At 41.3% G+C, this 17816-nt stretch overlaps 1 protein-coding gene across 2 annotated transcripts in view; it reads right to left on the bottom strand.

Annotated features, from left to right (window-relative positions):
- Window positions 1-651: 651 nt before the first annotated feature.
- The window catches only part of TPH2 (tryptophan hydroxylase 2), a 95871-nt gene continuing 78706 nt past the window's right edge, over window positions 652-17816 (bottom strand). For both annotated transcript variants that reach the window (XM_039221427.1, XM_039221426.1), the window contains exons 9-11: window positions 10097-10192; window positions 1135-1268; window positions 652-1003 (exon numbers count right to left, since the gene is read on the bottom strand). In XM_039221427.1, coding sequence (XP_039077358.1) covers window positions 829-1003; window positions 1135-1268; window positions 10097-10192 — 405 coding nt within the window. In that variant the 3' untranslated portion in view covers window positions 652-828. The remainder of the gene's footprint in view (window positions 1004-1134; window positions 1269-10096; window positions 10193-17816) is intronic.

Here is a 17816-nt window from a genome sequence, read left to right as displayed (position 1 = left end):
AAGCCCAAGCTCTATGATATTATTGTTCTCTAAGAGAAATGGGTTAAATACCTAAGCATGGTAATTCTCTTTATTCCAGCATAAAATTCATAGTCCCAAGACTTTCTGCCTGCTGTTTAGTCTTTCCTAATGTCCTTTCTGGAAGTATTTTTCTTCCAAAATACTTTGGAAAGCATGCCACAACTCAGTTTCTACCCGGTCAGTGCCACCTACATGTTCCATTTGTAAAATGTTCTCTCTCTTTTTTTTTTTTTTTACATTGTATAAATATTCAACCTAAAAACCATTGCAACCAGTGTGCTCACTAGTTTTCATTTTTGAAACAGAATACTGAATCTTTTGTTAATGTGACGGGAGTTTTCACACAATTCTGAGTTTATCTCAAATAATGCTGTGGAAACACTGATACTATAGAAAATAGAAACAGTTTCACTGCTATTCTCATTTTATCTAATGAACACAGAAGAAAAGCTCAGATCTGAGGAAAAAAAAAGTAATAAGCTAGAATCATAAGAGGACTATTTGCTACAAATTTTAAATAGCTGCGGCTTGGTTAAGGACACCAAGCAAGAATGTCAAATCTATTTAAGACATTTAAACATGTTACAATATTTCAAACAATGAGTGGTTTTCTGTCATTGGGTTCTTTATGGTGTTTCACACATTAACACAGTAAATTACAAGCAGATAGAGATATGCAGAATTGTACAGATTGCATGCTCACTAGCCAAGCCATGACACAGAAAGTTATTGGTGTTATAGGACATTGACTGAATTGCTGCTAAGCCCCCAAAAAGACCATGCTGGCAATGACAATGGTCTGAGGCATCAAATCCCCAGATACTGGTTCATTTTGTTCAAGGCATCACACACTGTGTTCAAATCACTGCGAAGGTCCTGCACCACATTTTCAATACTTCTGGTGTCTTTCAGAATTTCAATACTCTGTGTATAGGGATTGAAGTACACAGAAAAGGGACGGGTAATTGACTTTGCAAAGTCCCTGCAAAATAAACAGAAATAGAAGGATATGTGATCAACTCTCATTGGTACAGGAGATACAGACAGAAGGAAGGAACAGAGCCAGAAAAATAAGAAGTAATATTCTGGAGACGGAAGAAACACAAGCTTTACCTCATCTTTTCTTTGGCTTCTTCAAAACTTTCTGAAACAAAGTACGCTTCCTGGAAAGTGGTGATAAGGCATTCCTGTAAGCAAGTTGTCTTTGGGTCAAAGGCTTTCACACATGCCTTGTCAGAAAGAGCATGCTGTAAAACATACCACAAAACCCATTAAACTCCATAATGAGACTACCAAAGTGCCATGATGTGACATTTCTATAACACAGCTCAGTATTTCCACAGAGCTGCTCAGGTCTGCCATGAAATATGGTACTCTCTAAAAATGCAGGGTAGCTTGCATGTTAGGGATTTTGTTTTGTTAAGTCTGTTAGAAGCTGAGGGGGGAAATGAGATTATGGTATTATTTTACGTATTATCAGACAAATTCATATGGAAGGACAGTTCAGAACTATATCCCAAAAGAAATGGAATTTTAAATCTATGCTATGAATAGAAGCGGGGAAAGAGCATAAATATGGTCCTAAATTTATTGCCATAAGCAATGTACTGAAATTTCACTTAAATGGCAGAAGTAATAATTACCTGCGTGGAAAGGTAATTGGGACTCTGACTGAACTATTTGTGGCCTCATTGTGAGACATTTTGAGGCCAGGTACTGTGTATCAACGGAGTCTGGAGTGGGCTTATATATTTGAGGATACTTGCTAAGCATTCATTTCCTTTCCAGTAAGTACAGCGGAGCAATATACAGCAGATAAATATTGTCGGGTGGGAAAAGGGAGTTAATATTAATAGTTACAGTTATGCACAGAGAAGACGTTAGGAAAACAGGGAAGCCAATGTAATTACTCTTTGAACCATCATTAGTTCCATTCAACTCACTACATGACTGGCACTGAAAACAGCAAGAAACAATGGATAATTGTCTTCTCAAGATACATTCAGTGATGCTGAAAGTTAGTGGTCATTTCCTGCCATGTGCCACCAGCCTATTTATAGGCCCTGGATTAATGGTTCTCAAACCTCATGTGCATAAGGATGACAGAGGAGATTTTGGGGGGTGGGGGGGATGGAATGCAAATACCCAGGCCCCAGTTTTATTTAGCAGGTCTGGATAAATCCTGGGAATCTGCATTTTAAAGGCATCCAAGGTGATTCAGACTCCAGTGTTTGTGAACTATATTTTGAGAAATACTCCTCTGGATTCTATCTTTTTCTTAATTTAAAGGGTAAATTCATTGGGGGGAGAGAAGTAGAGTGAGAGAAGGGGCTGCAGAAATTCCCTTGAACAAAGAGAAAAATGGGCTCTACTCCAGATGTTACCACTGTCAAGCTGGGTAACCTGGGCATCTCTGTGCTTCTGGTTTCTTAACTGTAAATGAGAGGTTTGGGCTGGATGATTTCTGAAGACACTTCATTCAAGCCTCTGGGTTCCACCCAAAGCACTTTTCTACATCTCAACACAAGAGGTAGCTTGCTAAAGTTTCCTGGAGAAATGTTGAAAAAATCTTTCCTGTTCAAACTCTTGGTACATTCCCCAACAATTTCAAAATGTGCGGAATGATTTGCAGCAGCCTTCCACGAACAAGGCTCTGGTTTGAAAATACAAATTCAAACCAAGGGACTAACATGCAAGAGAAAGGGCACGCGGTCCCACCTGCATGCGATTTTCTTTCCCACAAAGCTGCACTGCCCAGATCAATGCATATATGAATCAGGGAATGCAGAGGGCCTCCAGGAATGAACTCATTCATTCTTTTTGGCCCACAGAGCAACTTCATTATAGCAGAAGGTCACTACACCTGCAAATACATTTGTGCTAGATTCAATCCAGTGCCGTGAACATCAGGGGATTTTGGTTCCACGTGTCTAATAATTCTGTCCACTTTTTAAAAACAACTTCACAGTTTCAAGAAACAAATGTCCTTTTCTGAGAGCTGGTGTGCCTTTGCAAGGAACAGACCTCCTACTGACTTGCTGTGGTTTTCAGAATTAGAAGCGGCTTTCTTTGCAGCCACGTACTCGAGGTGGCTTTTATTTCACCCACCAGTACATATGTAAGGAACGACAGTGACGGATTCAGTGTCCTTGATCTTTCCATGTTCTCATGCTCACAATCAGGGGCATGAGCAGAGCAGTAGCCAAACAGACCATGAAAACAGTTAAACCTCTGCTCCATCAGGCAGGGAATCCCTGCTGAGCCAATGACTTTTCATTGGGTGAATACAAAACAAGAAGGAGATGAAACTCATCAACTTGGGTCTGAAAGGCTTTGATAGGCCATTAGCAACCCAGCCGCCACTGTGTGTAAAGGAAGCCTCTAGAATTTATGTATACAATAACAGAGACCGAAATCGGTGGAGTTTTAGAAAAAATTATCATGTGACAATCCCACTGGATACTCAGATGAGCCCATTTAATCATTTTAACTAGTAAATGGGAGGAGAGTAGGCAAGGAAAAAGCCCAGAGGGCAGGGTGCTGTGGCCCAGGCTTCAAGTAAGGTCAGTGGATTCACAGCATAAAACTTGAGGCAAAGACCATTAGGGAAGACATACCACACTTGCCTAATGTAACAATGAAAGGAAAACCTGGGAGCTGATTATTGTAAGCGCTCAACAATGCAGTATATCTTCAGGGGCCTGCTGTGTCCAATATGCTAATTACCTACTGGGGACCTCTCCATCTATGGGGTATGGGACCAGTGCTGCTTCTTGACTATTACAATTATGGGCATGATAGTGGTACCCAAGGATTAGCCACCTGGGGAATGAAAGGAGCCTGGAATTGGGGGGCAACCAGTGAGTGAGGCCAACAAATGAGGTGGTGCTCACACCTGTAGGTGGTCTCCTTTACCTGTGGGATGACTGCCAGGAACATGCATGCAGCCTGTGAGGTTCCTGTTTCTGAATCCTAGAGTATGGCCCAAAGTTCATGAAATAGCATCCAGGTCTCCACTGATGCTGGGTGGAGTGAAGCTCATTGAGTTTGATTCTCAGCTCCTATCCATGTCGATCTCTAAGCTGCCTTGGTTTGAGGAAGCAGCTTCCATGACCTCCCTTCTATGTCCAGAGTGGATACTCTGTAAACATGCTGCTGCTGTCCCTGGGGGATTCTGGGGTGAATCCTTCCCAAAGTGTTAACAGTCTGATATCCTGAGGTCTGCAAGAATTAATCCAACCTCAGCAGACAGAGGCTTTATAAGGCTGAGAGAATGTGGCTGATAGTCTCTTTGTCTTAAGCCATTTTAAAAGTGCAGGAGTGCTTGAGAATCACCTGCTCTCATTGAAATGCTCTCTAGAAGGACTGCTCTGGATTTACCAATAGTGCTAAAGATAAGTGTGCAGGACTGGGAACTGCGAGTCCTGGGTCCTAAACACAGTTGTCCAGAGGCATGATACCAAATGAGTCAGACTTCCCCAGGTTGGGACAGAGTGTCCTCTATGATAAAACCGAAAAGACCAATCTTCATGAATTCTAAAGTTCTCCTTGCAATATCATTTTAAAGAGGTCTACAGGGGTCCCTGGATGGCTCAGTCAGTTGAATGTCTGACTCTTGATATAGGCTCAGGTTATGATCTCATGGTTATGGGATCAAGCCCCGCACTGGGGCTTAAGATTGTCTCTATATTCTGTCCCTCTGCCCTTCTCCCCCACTCACGTGCTCTCTCTCTCTATCTCTCCAAAATAATTTTTTTAATTTTTTATGTCTTTATTTTATTTTGAGAGACAGAGAGTGAGCAGGGGAGGGGAAGAGAGAGAGGAAGACACAGGATCTGAAGAAGGCTCCAGGTTCTAAGCTGTCAGCACAGAGCCTGATGCGGGGCTCAAACCCACGGACTGTGAGATCATGACCTGAGCCAAAGTCGGATGCTTAACTGACCCAGGCGCCCCTCTCCAAAATAAATTTTAAAACAATTTAAAGGGCCTGCAGATACACTGTACTCCTGTCATCTCCCGCCTCCTCTCAAGCAGCACAAATTGGCCATAGCAGCCTTTCCCACGGGCCTAGGCATGGCCTTCCCACCCTTCCCAACACAGATAGTCATGAGCAATTAATTGACTTCAGTGCACAAGTCAAGGCTTATTTGCCATTCCATCCTTTCAAATACAAAAAAAAAATTTTTTTCAGCATCAGGTTGCCTAGAGAACCCAATTGTTACCTAAAGCTTCCATATGACTTTGGGCAAGTTATTACACCTCTGGAAGCCTAGCCCAGTATCTGACTGAAAAATGGGACTACTAATAGTATCCAGACCCCAGGGTTGTGCCCGGCACATGCGAAGCGCCAGTGTGCTGAGTTATTACTGCCACTTCAGTTTGGAGATGATGTTGGTGTCCATAGCTATGCAGCCACACCTACCACCATTGACACAGCTCTTCCCCCGCCTGCATCCAGAGCCCACAGACTAGGGAACACAGCCTAGCGATGAGGTTTCCAGGTTTTAGACCACACAACGGTGCCTGCCTGCCTGTTTATCAGTTTAAAATCTTCCTTCCTCCCAGCCACTTGCCTTTGCAGATACAAGGTTATTTATCTCAACTATGCTCCATGTAAATCCTGTGATCCTCACCCTCTATATTAGGACTGGTTTAAGTTGGGAAAAAACTCAAGTGTGATATCAGGTTTAGAGATAGTTTGGGCCCTAGATTCTGAATAAGAATTTGCAAACACTTCTACACTCACACTGCAATCACCTTCTCTCTGCTCCCTATCAGAACAGCAAATGTATACATTTGTATATGTAGATACGTATGTATGTATATAGTATTTTTTAATCTTCCTCAAATGTCTCCCCTGCTAACCAGCTACAAAATTCCATCAACATTCCTATTGCTCAACTGGGTGATAACAGCATCACACCTTTTTTTTTTTTTTCCTCCAGTGATGTTGAAAGTTTCATCAGTTTGAATGAAAGGTTCAGGGAACAAATTCCCGCCTCAAACAATCTCTTCGATTTGTTTGTGACTAGAGTTAGTGCTCATGGCTCCAGAGTTCTCCCACATTTCCCCCGCTGAGATGGCTCCCACCTCCCTCCCCTGCCCTTCCTTTTCCTGAAACTACCACTGTTAGTAAAAATCGAGCCCCATGGCGGGCTCTGCACCAACAGTGCAGAGCCTGCTTAGGATTCTCTCTCTCTCACTCTCTCTCCATCTCTCTCTCTCTCTCTCCATCTCTCTCTCTCTCTCAAAATAAATAAATAAATAAACATTTATTTTAAAAAGCAATACAATAACGTCACTGTGCAAGGATAGCCTAAAACTAGGGCAAAATAATAACAATAATTAACATTTCAAAAACCATCAGCTTTGTCAAAACCTGAAACGCAGAATAGATGGATTTACACGTACTATTTCAGTGACTATGCAGTAGGTGCTAAGGCTGTTTATAAGAAGTATCTAATCTATGCCTTTAAGGAAATGAAGACTTAGACTTTTTACCCTTTCCCCTAAAAATGAAGGAGAAAGTGCCTTTTGCTTTTCAGATGGAATAACTTTTTGAGATAAGACTCAGCCAGTTCATCATTAGCAATCATTTCCTTCCCACCGCCTGTGGACAAACTTCACTCTTGCTTCTCCATGAGGATTGGAGTCAACAAAGACCCAAATCAACCATTTTCTTAGAACTTCTAGCGACTACTCGCAACTTCAAGTTCCTTGAAATCTCAGACCTCCAATTTTGGGCTTGTTGAATAAAATGAGTAACTAAATGAGTGAATAATAAACTTAAAAAGGAGACACATATAGTAGGTCAATTCTGAGACAGAGAGAAAAAGCAGGAAGGTCACATGTAGGGAAACAGCAATCCATGACCCTACATTAAACCTTTTTTTAAAGTCAGATTTCCAGATGATTTAGCTCATTATTAACTTCCCCCCAGAGTGATGAAGCTATGGAAAACCCTACCCAAACACACTTGGAATTCCTGAAAGTATATCACAGAACTGATAAGAGAGGGAACAACCACTGATAAAGTTAAAATAATAGCCTTGCGGTTCTCAGATGCAGCTTTTACAACCTTTTACATATTTATTTTGTTTCTCTCTTAAAAGTCTGTCAAAAAAATAGGCATTGTAATCATTGAAAAAATAAGAGGCAAAAATGAAAGTTATCCTCCAAACTAGAGATACACCCCTCGGGAGTACTTGACCGGTGCTGTAATGCAACATCTACACCCAGGAAAATTCAGCCTCTTACAGCACAAATTTTAAAACGTATTCTGTTCAAGGAGAGAAGGTGAATCACGGATTTTTATGTAAAAGTGATAAAGACTGCACCAAAACCTCCAACAACTTAGCTAGGACCTACATTCAGGCTGCAGTTTAAAAGAACAAGAAACATTTCACCGCAAAAGGTAACTGCATTCAAAATCGTAAATGTGTTTGACACAGGAATTATTACAATGCTATCAATAGAGAGATTCACTCCCCCACCTTCGCTCGCCTTCGCCGGGTTCAGGATTATCATCTGTACACGCAAACAAAAGTTAGAAGTACTCAGAAGCTGTGTGAGGGTTCCGGACATTTGCACAGAGCGGGGCGGAGATGAGGGGAGGGATGGGGATATGGAGAGCATCCTGTGTTATGTATTCTCTGTGAACAATCAGAAGATACTTCTCATAGAAAGAATTTCTGAATTGTAAAAATGGTCCAAAGTAGCAATCACTGGGATGGTGAAGTGTAGAAATTTGAGAATGGAAGAATGCTAATGACCAGAGGTGATGGACCAGAACAAGATTCACGGCAGACAATGCCCTTCAGTGTACACATCTCTGGCTGATTTCCATTTCCAGACATTTCTGTCTGCACCAAAAGCAACAAAAACAACAGATTCACCCCAATGGTGCCTATACATGCCCCATTAACCCGATTAGAGGGCCCTGTCGAAAGTTGGGGCAATGAGAGAGATTTGTTTCTTTTGTTTCTGGTGTCATTTATAAACCTTCTGAGGGGAATGTAAATAGATGGAGCTCAAGAGCCACATCGTTTTCTAATTCTTTTTTTCCTGTGGAAATCAAGAAGCACTCCACAGAAGGCGTGGGTCTTACAGGAATATGACATCATGCTATTGCTGTGGGCTTTGGTCACGCACTGAAATGCTTTTGTTGTTGTTGAGAATTTTGTGTAAAAAAATAAATTACCACATTACATCAGGCTTTTGTCATGTTAAATGTTATCAACTACTCCAGCCATGCCAAGCCTCAGGCAACTCCCTAAATGGGCCAGGATTTGATGAGAGCACACGCTGCTGTCTGCTGACCCTTCCCTGCATCTCATCCTCTCCTTATTCATCCTTTCCACTCCTCAAGAATCGGCTTGAGCAGCAAGGCCCTCAGGAGCCTTCCCAGGCATGGCCAAGTAAGTGCCAGGCACATTGGTCACAGTTTGCATTAACAGATTGGCTGCTTACTCCCTTGCACTAGAAAGTAAACTCTCTGATAACAGGGATCCCAGGAGGGACAGCCTACTGGTTCATAGGTAGAATCCTGGAGCCTAGTCTACCTGGACTTGGGTCTGGCTCCAACACTTATTAGCTGGGTGACCTCAGGGAAGTTCCTTAATGTCTCTATCCTTCAGTTTTCTCATATGTGATAATAACACTGCTTATCTCATTGAGCTGTTATGAGAATTAAGTGGGTTAATATGTTTAAAGCACCTACAATACTAATTTAGGTCTATTGAAGTGTCCACTGAGGTAGCTGTATTCTTCTTGCTTTCTTCTTTCTCCTTCTATTTCTCCTGCTCTTTCTCCCCCCCTCCTCCTCTTCCTCCTCCTCCTTCGTCATTATTTATATCCCCGAAACTGACACAGTATGGCACATAGTAGGTGTTCAATCAAATGTTTGAGGAATGAATTAATGAATGAATGGCACCATAAAGCAAATGGACCTAATAAAACTACAGGTAAACTGTATCTTTCAAGAATATAAACAGGGGCGCCTGGGTGGCTTAGTCGGTTAAGCGTCCAACTTTCACTTAGGTCATGATCTCGCGGTACGTGGGTTCGAGCCCCGCGTCGGGCTCTGTGCTGACTGCCAGCTCAGAGCCTGGAGCCTGTTTCAGTCTGTGACTCCCTCTCTCTCTGACCCTCCCCTGCTCACACTGTCTCTCTCTCTCTCTCTCTCCTAGAAATAAATAAAAACATTTAAAAAATTAAAAAAAAAAAGAATATAAACAACCAGGACATTCCAATAATCATTATTCAACTATAAGGATAATCAATTCTCCAAATAAAAACTCTAGGATAGTCAATTATCCTGATCTTAGTCTGGATAATCAAAGAAAGATTATTTTCAGTACCATTTCCAGATAATACATCACACTAAATTCCAAATTCATCAAAACTTGCTGTCCCCCAACGGTATAGAGAGAACTTCTTAAGTAACAAGAAGATTTAAATGATCAGAGGACCATACAAGAAATAACCATTTTACTGTATTTTAAGGCAAGAAAAATAGCATTCCCTAGGCATCGCTACACACATTAGCTACCTCTCTCAACATAGGTATATTTTGGCTTTTTTGCCCAAATTGCATATGTCCACAAATGTTTTAAAACACATTAATTTCAAAGAGGCTAACATACTCTCAAATTTCCTTTGGAAAGCAAATTCAAGGGAGTCCATGGGAGTCCTGGGGATAACAGAATTGAGAATAGCCAAGCTATCCTTATAAGGAAATTTCAATGAAGCAATTACTGCTAACTTGCTGCCCACTTTTCAGCACTAAATTTAGGCCAGTCATATGTTACCCAACACAAGCATACATTTGTCATTTCTGTTGATCTGCGCACATGGCTGCTCGTCCATCTGAGTCACACCACACACCTAGAAAGGCATGACCCATTTTCAGAGGTGCAAAAAGTTAGGTCAGCACCCACATCTGAGGTGCCAAATCCTCTGTATTAAATATTCATGGGGTGCCTATGAGTAGAACTGCTCAGACAAACAAATCAATATTTTCCATGACCTTGAACCAGTTTGCTCAGGAAGGATGTTTTCATTCACAGCTTCATACCTTCAATTCTCCAATGGAGGAAAGGAGTCCTGCTCCATATGCCCGCAGTTGCCCTTCTTGCTTGCAAAGGCCAAACTCGATCGTGAAGAAATAGCACTGAAAGAAAAAAATGGAAAAAAAAAAACCAAGCATGGACACACATCCATAGAAGAACACTTCTATAGAATAAATGGCACCCAAAATAAAATGGTGCACTGGGCATACTACTTTCAGCACTGTCCATTTAAATACATTTGAATCAAGATGTTCGTTAAAATCTATTCTCTTGCTTAATAATCCCTCCCTAGGTAAAAGGTATGCAGAAAAGTTATTAATTACTAAGAGTCTTGTGCTTGGTGGATTCAGAAACCCCATAAGTCAACTATATACCTGGCAATAATTTAAAAAAATTTTTTTAAAGATTTAGAAATGAATGATTATGTCACAGTCATACCACCCTAAGAATACACTTCTGCATTTACCAAACTTCTGCATTTACCAAGTTGTGTTTCAGTTGACATAAATAAGTTCATGCAAATGTGGAAAAATAACTTGGAATCCAGTAATCTCAAACTCATTTTTGCAGTTTGCTTATTCATTCAACAAACATTTGTTGAGTACCTAGTAGGTGCCAATGTTTGGTAAAGAACGGTGGTACAGAAACAAGAGGGAGACCATAAAAGCAAGTACACACCTACCAAATTACCAAAGCCACTAATTTTAGCCTGATTTTTTCAGTGAGATCTTAAATGTATATCTATGAATGCTACACATAGAAATATGTATGTATGTATAGATACATATATAAAAACATATATAGTAAGAACCATTTCGCTGACCTGCGTTTTACCAGCATCAACTACTACAGCTTTCCTAAGACATTAAAATCTACAGTTGTTTCTGTTGAGTTTAAGAAACCAACCTAGACAGACAGAAACCTCTGTACAACCAAAAATCTCCCGATGCTCTTTGAGAGAGGCTGAAATCACACTGTTTTTGCTCTGGGAGAAAAGTGAGAAGTTGACAGTGAGCAATACAAATTGCATCAAATTAACACTGCCCTGCATTAGTGATGATAGAGCACTGACAGTGTTGAGAAAGAGAATTTAAACACCCCTGAAAAGTGGTGGAAAATAATAATTATTTCTAACCCACAGCAGTTTGCTCTATTTTCATGTGGAGGTTAAGATGTCTCTTTCTTCAGAACGGTTTTATATTTTTTAAACATGAGGATGATCCATGAACTTGAATGGGCTGAACCCAAAGCACTGGTCACTGGAGGTCAAGGAGCTAAACCTCCCAAGGCAAAACTTCCTTCCCTGATTCACCTCCCCAAAAGGGTAAAATTATAGTCCTTCCTCCCCTCATCACCCACAATGCCCACCAGCCCTCCTTACTCTGTTCTGACTTATCTTTCTTTCCCATTGTACCACCTTTTTGTCATGATCTTTAATTTCTTTATGTGATATACATTGTCATCTGCCCCCCCCCCCCCGACAATAAACTATAAACTCCATGAGAGCAAGCATCTGCTCATCTGGAACAGGGTCCCAACCGCAGCACTGTTGACAGTTCGGGCCAGATAATTCTTAATGTGGGAGGCTATCCTGTGCATTATAGGACATACAGAGGATAACACCCTTGACCTCCACCAACCAGCTGTCACTAGTACCCCCCACCCCACTTGTAACAGCTAAAAACATCTTTAGATATCGAAGAATGTTCCCAGGAGACCAACATCACTTCTGCTTGAGAACTACTGATATGGAGTAGTGTCTGAAACATAAGAGCTCAATATTTGGTGAATAAATAAGTAGCGAATGAGAGAACTATCTCTAAGTCAAGCTTGCTGTATGGCAGCAGGACCTGGAAAAAAGAGAAACAGGAAGGGGCCTGAGTTCTAGTCTTGGCCCTGCTTCTAATTAGTTAGGTGACTATAACCTCTCTGGCAGGTAGTTCTTCTGCCTGTGACATTCATTCTTTCATTCACTCACTCATTCATTCATCCATTCTACAAACACTCCTTGAGCACCTGTTATATTCCAGAATCTGCTTTAGTCGCTAAAGATATGCAATGAACAAGGCAACAAAGTCCCCGATCCTATGAAGCCTATTTGTTGCCAGGATGAGATATAACAACAAAAATCAATATACAGGATAATTCCAGGTGGAATATGCTATATATGTAATAAATCCATGCAATGTGTCAGGTATTAAGCAGAAGAGATGGCTATTTTAGATGAAGTGCCAGGGAAGGCATCTCTGAGGGAGTGATATTTAAGCTGCAACCCACTTGAAAAGCAGCCTTTTGTATAAAGATCTTAGGGAAAGAGCACTCCTAGCAGAGGAGGTAGGTGCAAAGGCAGGAACGGATTTATATTTCCAAGGGCAGTTGGAAGTCATTGGAGGGGTTTCAGGCAAGAGCTAGACATGTTCTAATTTAGTCTCAGAAGATCGTGCTGGTGCTGGGTAAAGAACAGACTGTAGGGGGGAGGGGGAGGCAGAGGTAGAAGCAGAGAGACCAGTTAGGAGGCAAAGGCAGTCAAGGAGCAAGGGAGGCAGGTGACTTAGAATAGACTTGGGCCAGTGGGGGCAGGGCATTGAGAGAAGTCAGTATCACAGAGACCTCAGGAGAAGAGGATCAAATGCTAAAAGATAGCCCTCAACTCCATCCTCCAAAAGATTTCACACAGTCCTGGACACAATGAAGAGAAATGATTATACAGTCATAGAATTAGAGTCCGGCATGTTCAGCTTCCTGTTTCACCCAAAGGAAAACTCAAGTTTAAGGAGATAAAGTGATTTTACCCAGGACCAGTCTATATGGTGACATTTAAGAGATCTAGGGCTCCAGATTTTAAAGAGCTTGACAACTGTCACAATTTAAAGTTTTTAGGTAAAAGATTAATAGATGCATGATTCCCCCTTACAACCACAAATGGAGAAATGAAAGTCTAAAAGAGGAAAACTGGAATCTCATGGTATCTTCTTACTGTGTCTTTGGCTGATTTCCCTAATTTCTATTGCATTTACAGCACATGATGTAAAAGCCTTGAAGCCTTAACATTGAATACAGAAGAGTTTATAAAAGAGAGAGAGAGAGAGCTGTCATGTTCAAAAGCCTCCAAAATACACATATGGAGCCAGCTATAGGAGCATTTAGGTCAGCCTGTTAAGAGCATTTTTAATTTTTCTTATGCTGTCTCAGTGCATACAAAATGACCTAAATCAAAACAGGCTGAGGGAGGGGCGCCTGGGTGGCTTAGTCGGTTAAGCGTCCGACTTTCGCTTAGGTCATGATCTCGCGGTTCGTGGGTTCGAGCCCCGCGTCGGGCCCTGTGCTGACTGCCAGCTCGGAGCCTGGAGCCTGTTTCAGTCTGTGACTCCCTCTCTCTCTGACCCTCCCCTGCTCACGCTGTGTCTCTCTCTCTCCTAGAAATAAATAAAACATTAAAAAAAAAAATTTAAAAAAAAAAAAAAAAAAACAGGCTGAGGGAGCCCCTGAGAAAGTCTGGTGTGACGATCACATGGGCTTCACATAGATTTGGCATTCCAACCTATTTTAAGGCAGGAATTAAAAGGTCTACATCAACTCAACTAAAAGTTCAAAGCTAAATCTACCAGTGTTTCTTTGGTGCATGTGCTCCTAGAATCAGGGCAAGCTCAAAAGAAAAGGCCACTGTGCATCCTCCTTCCCATCGCTCAGAATGCTCTCTGGCCCCATACCTCGTCTGGGAGTCCTTCCAGAAACTCTGATCTTACATAGCTCCATCTGCTCATTCGCTATCTACCTTTTCCCTTGGTTTCCTGTTGTCCCCAACCAGAGAAAGCCTATATGCTACTTCTACAGCCTCCTCTCTCCAGAAAATTGGACCTTTTTACTTGAAGTTCATTTTCCATTTGCAGCTCCATGTGTGGCTAACAGATAAAAAAGCAATGGTAAAATGCACCGGAGCCTCAGGTGTTGGCAAAATTTGAATTATGGACTTACTCAGAACAATTTTTCTCTTTCTGTTTTCAATACCCATGGAGATCTCACAAGACAGAGTGCCCTGGGCATGATCACTGATGGGGAAGCAGGGACAGCTGCACATTTCTTCTGTCTGGTTTTAAATGCAAAGCCTGCTTAGAGTTGAACTGGATGACCCCCTGAGACCTTTCAGATCTCAAGGATAACTAATTGCTTCCCAAAATTTTAAGAAAACATAATTTGTTTTCCACAGCACTCTCTCCAGATGTGGATCTATAATATATTCCCTAGAGATCTACTAAACAAATATCCTATGTATTAGCAAAAGCAAAATAAAAACAACAACCAAAAACAAAACAAAACAAAACCCACAGAAAAAAAAAAAAGAAAGGAAATAAAAAGAAAAAACCACCCTGAACCTTATAAGAACACCTGTAAAAGAGAATTGCAGGTTCTTGGCCACTGATGTCTTTTAAACAGAAACAAATAATACTAAGACTATCACCTCCTAAATTAAAGGGTACCTTTCATCAGAGCTGATGTTCATGAATTCCACATTTTACATACCACTAATTATATGTAATTATTTATAAATATTTTATTTGAATATAATTACATATAATCATTAACTGAAAACCAAAACAGGAATGATAGATCAGACTTCTTCCACAGAAGAAAAGCAGAATCATTTACATACATACAGTCGTTACGCAGAAAAAAGTCTGAGTGACAAGCTGCAATGCAAACACTCCTGTGGAAGGCAGCTACTGGATGTGCTGGGCCTGTGCTTAGGAAAAGGAGATAGGTCGCCCAATGCTGCCATCTTCAGATCACTGCTGGTAGTACACCACTCTCGCAATTGTTCTGGTCTAGCCAAATGGGCTGCAGGGCAACTTGTGGGAACCAAGGCCACAGACACTCAACAAACCAACAAAATATACACTGGTCCCACCTGGTGATTTGCAAAAACACGGTGCAACATCTTTATTCTGTTTGGTGTCAGGTACCTGAAACTTTTGCTAAGGCACATACTCCAATGAAAGAAGAATACAGCTTTTTCAAAGAACTTCTGATGGAAAAGAAATTTACCGTTCCAATATCCCTTTTAAAGGGTCCTTTGGCCTCCCTCTGCCCCCAACTCCCTGTACCCCTTGAAATAACTATATAACCTCTTTCTGAGAGTCATTCTTTAGTCTTAAATTGGATTAAAAGGGTACACACAAACATCTAGGAAGAAGCCTGGGTGTCTTTCATTTTCTCCAGGAAAGGGCTTACACATGTCACATAACAAATGCCTGACAGGAGAAGTAAGCAATATATTTTCCCTGCCACCTCCACTACAAATTTTATCTTTACACACTGGTAGTATATATTGTAAACTAATCATATGCATCATTCTACATCTAGAATTCCACTATTCACACTTCCAGGACACAGGCACAAAGCAAGGGGCTAGCAAAGAGAGTTCGGAAAATCCCTGAGATGTGCTAAATATACCAAAAAGTTACAGGCTAAATTTGATTTACTTTACATACAAAAGAGTCTCAGGCCCTCACTTACATCTCACTTTCCCTGATCTTGTACATGGTCTAAAGTTTACTCATGTAGCTTGAAGCCCATACCCTAACATAAGAGGCATATGAGAAAAAACACAAAATTCAAACTCAACGACTCAAAAAACACAGAAATATAAAATTTGATACTTGCGTATACAAGCCTAAACACCTCCATGTCTGAGGTTATCACTAAACAATTAAACAATGATGCCAGAACATCAAGGTAAAAGGGAAACTCAACCAGAAGATGCCCCAGCTTAAAAATGTTTTCTCACAGATGTCACCTGACTACAGACTTGTGATCTTACCACTAACTGGAGATAGAGCAGTCATTACTACACATTTCCATTTTGTAGATGGGAAGACTGAGACTCAATAGTTAAGTGACTTTCCCAGATTCCACAGCTCCTGGCAGGCAGAGCTAGGAATCAGGCTCATGTCCTAACTTCAAATCCAGTGTTCCTTCCTCATCAACAAGTACATGTATGAATTCAGGGCCACTATCGTTCAGTTCTTGTTGTTGAAATAATGAAATCCTTCCAGAATGGGTATACAGCTATAACCTTGCACTCCTCAAGTCCCTGCCACCACCACACTGCCCGAGCCCCTTCTAGGTTCCAACCCCCACACCCTCCTCACCACTACTTCTTCATAATCTAGCAGATAGGGCATCATGTTTATAAAGCTGGGACCTCCAGTACACCGTCCCCGACAAGTGCTTCAAGCTTCTGTTCTATTTGGTGCCCAGATCATATCAAACAGGTGAAGGAAGAATGTTACTCAAAGATTTCCTAACATTAGGGATTGAACTTCTGAAAAATGCAAAAAATAAATAAATAAATAAATAAAAGACAAACATAAAAGGGTTCTGTGTCTCATGGCCCTGCTTTCACAGCGTTTTCTCTAACATCTTTCCATCCTAGTTCAAACAAGTAGCAGGTCAAAATACACACAAAGAATTGTTGAAAGGTGGAACCATCCCAGGTCCCCTCTCACTCACCCCTCTACTGCCCACCCCAGCTTCTGGGGTTTGAATTTTAGCTATATCAACATTTCAGTTTACAAGCAGCAGGTATCTTCTCTCCTTTGGCCCAAATTCCCTTAATCTTAATCTCCATTACATTGCAAATTACAATAGGACTGGACCTGGAATGAGGTTCGGTAACTAAGCAGGAAGCTTTTGGATAGAAATGTTAACATAATACAAATCACCATTGGGAATCAAAATTCAAAATGGGAACTGAATTGTTTAAGCCTTGGAAGAGCCTCTCATGCCCCTGAAATGTCCCCCAATCACCAGATACCAATTTTTGTTATTGTTCCTTCAGCCATTGATCTGCAAACACTCCCAAGAGTAGCACATACAGCCACATCACACCAGGATGCAGTGACTACTCCAAGCTTTGTCCCCAGAGCAAGGTTCTGATTGGGGAAGTTCTCAGGGAGTAGATTTCAAGAGACAGTAGAAAAGGGGGTTGTGTGTGCTTTGTTATTTTGGCCCAAGCTAGCCCTGTATAAAATAAGCGTAAGAAATGCTAGAAACTTAGAGCTGGAATCCATTGGTCTTCTGCAGTCTTGGGGCTTCAGATGCTCTGTAACCACAGGCCACTCTCACCACATCTGAAAGTCTCCCCTGGCAAAAGAAAGCCACTGCTCATGTGCTCACAGGTCCAGGGGCCAGTCTCTGCGTAGATTCCAAGTATTCCTGTCCAAATGCCTTGTGCAATGGTAGCTACACCTGGATTTCTACACTCATATTTTAGCATGAGTCTCCAAATGAAACTCACTGTAGCTCTTGCCAAGTGACAACTTAATCAAACTACATTTTATAAATTTATATTTACGAAATTCCATCGTGCTAAACTCTAGCTGAGATTACACAAGTAGGTAAAGATGTGGTCTCTATGCTCAAGACATGTGCATATGGGAACACCTGGGTGGCTCAGTTGATTGCATGTCTGACTTTTGATTTTGGCTCAGGTCATGATCTCACGGTTCATGGAATCGAGCCTCACATCGGGCTCTGAGTTGGCAGCATGGAGCCTACTTGGGATTCTCACTACCACCCACCCCCCCCCTCAAAAATAAATAAACATTGAAAAATTTTTTAAAAGAAATGTTCAATATGCCTGGGGAGACATGATTAATATGAAAATAATAATAATAAACTGCTGTTTTTTTCTTCCCACAAACTCACTCTGTCTTGAAATTGCAG

Source organism: Hyaena hyaena, unplaced genomic scaffold (genome assembly GCF_003009895.1).
Source record: "Hyaena hyaena isolate Hyena2069 unplaced genomic scaffold, ASM300989v1 scaffold_990, whole genome shotgun sequence".
In the NCBI taxonomy this organism is placed as follows: domain Eukaryota; kingdom Metazoa; phylum Chordata; class Mammalia; order Carnivora; family Hyaenidae; genus Hyaena; species Hyaena hyaena.
Note: the sequence above shows the minus strand (reverse complement) of the source record. Positions and strands in the feature narration are given on the sequence as shown.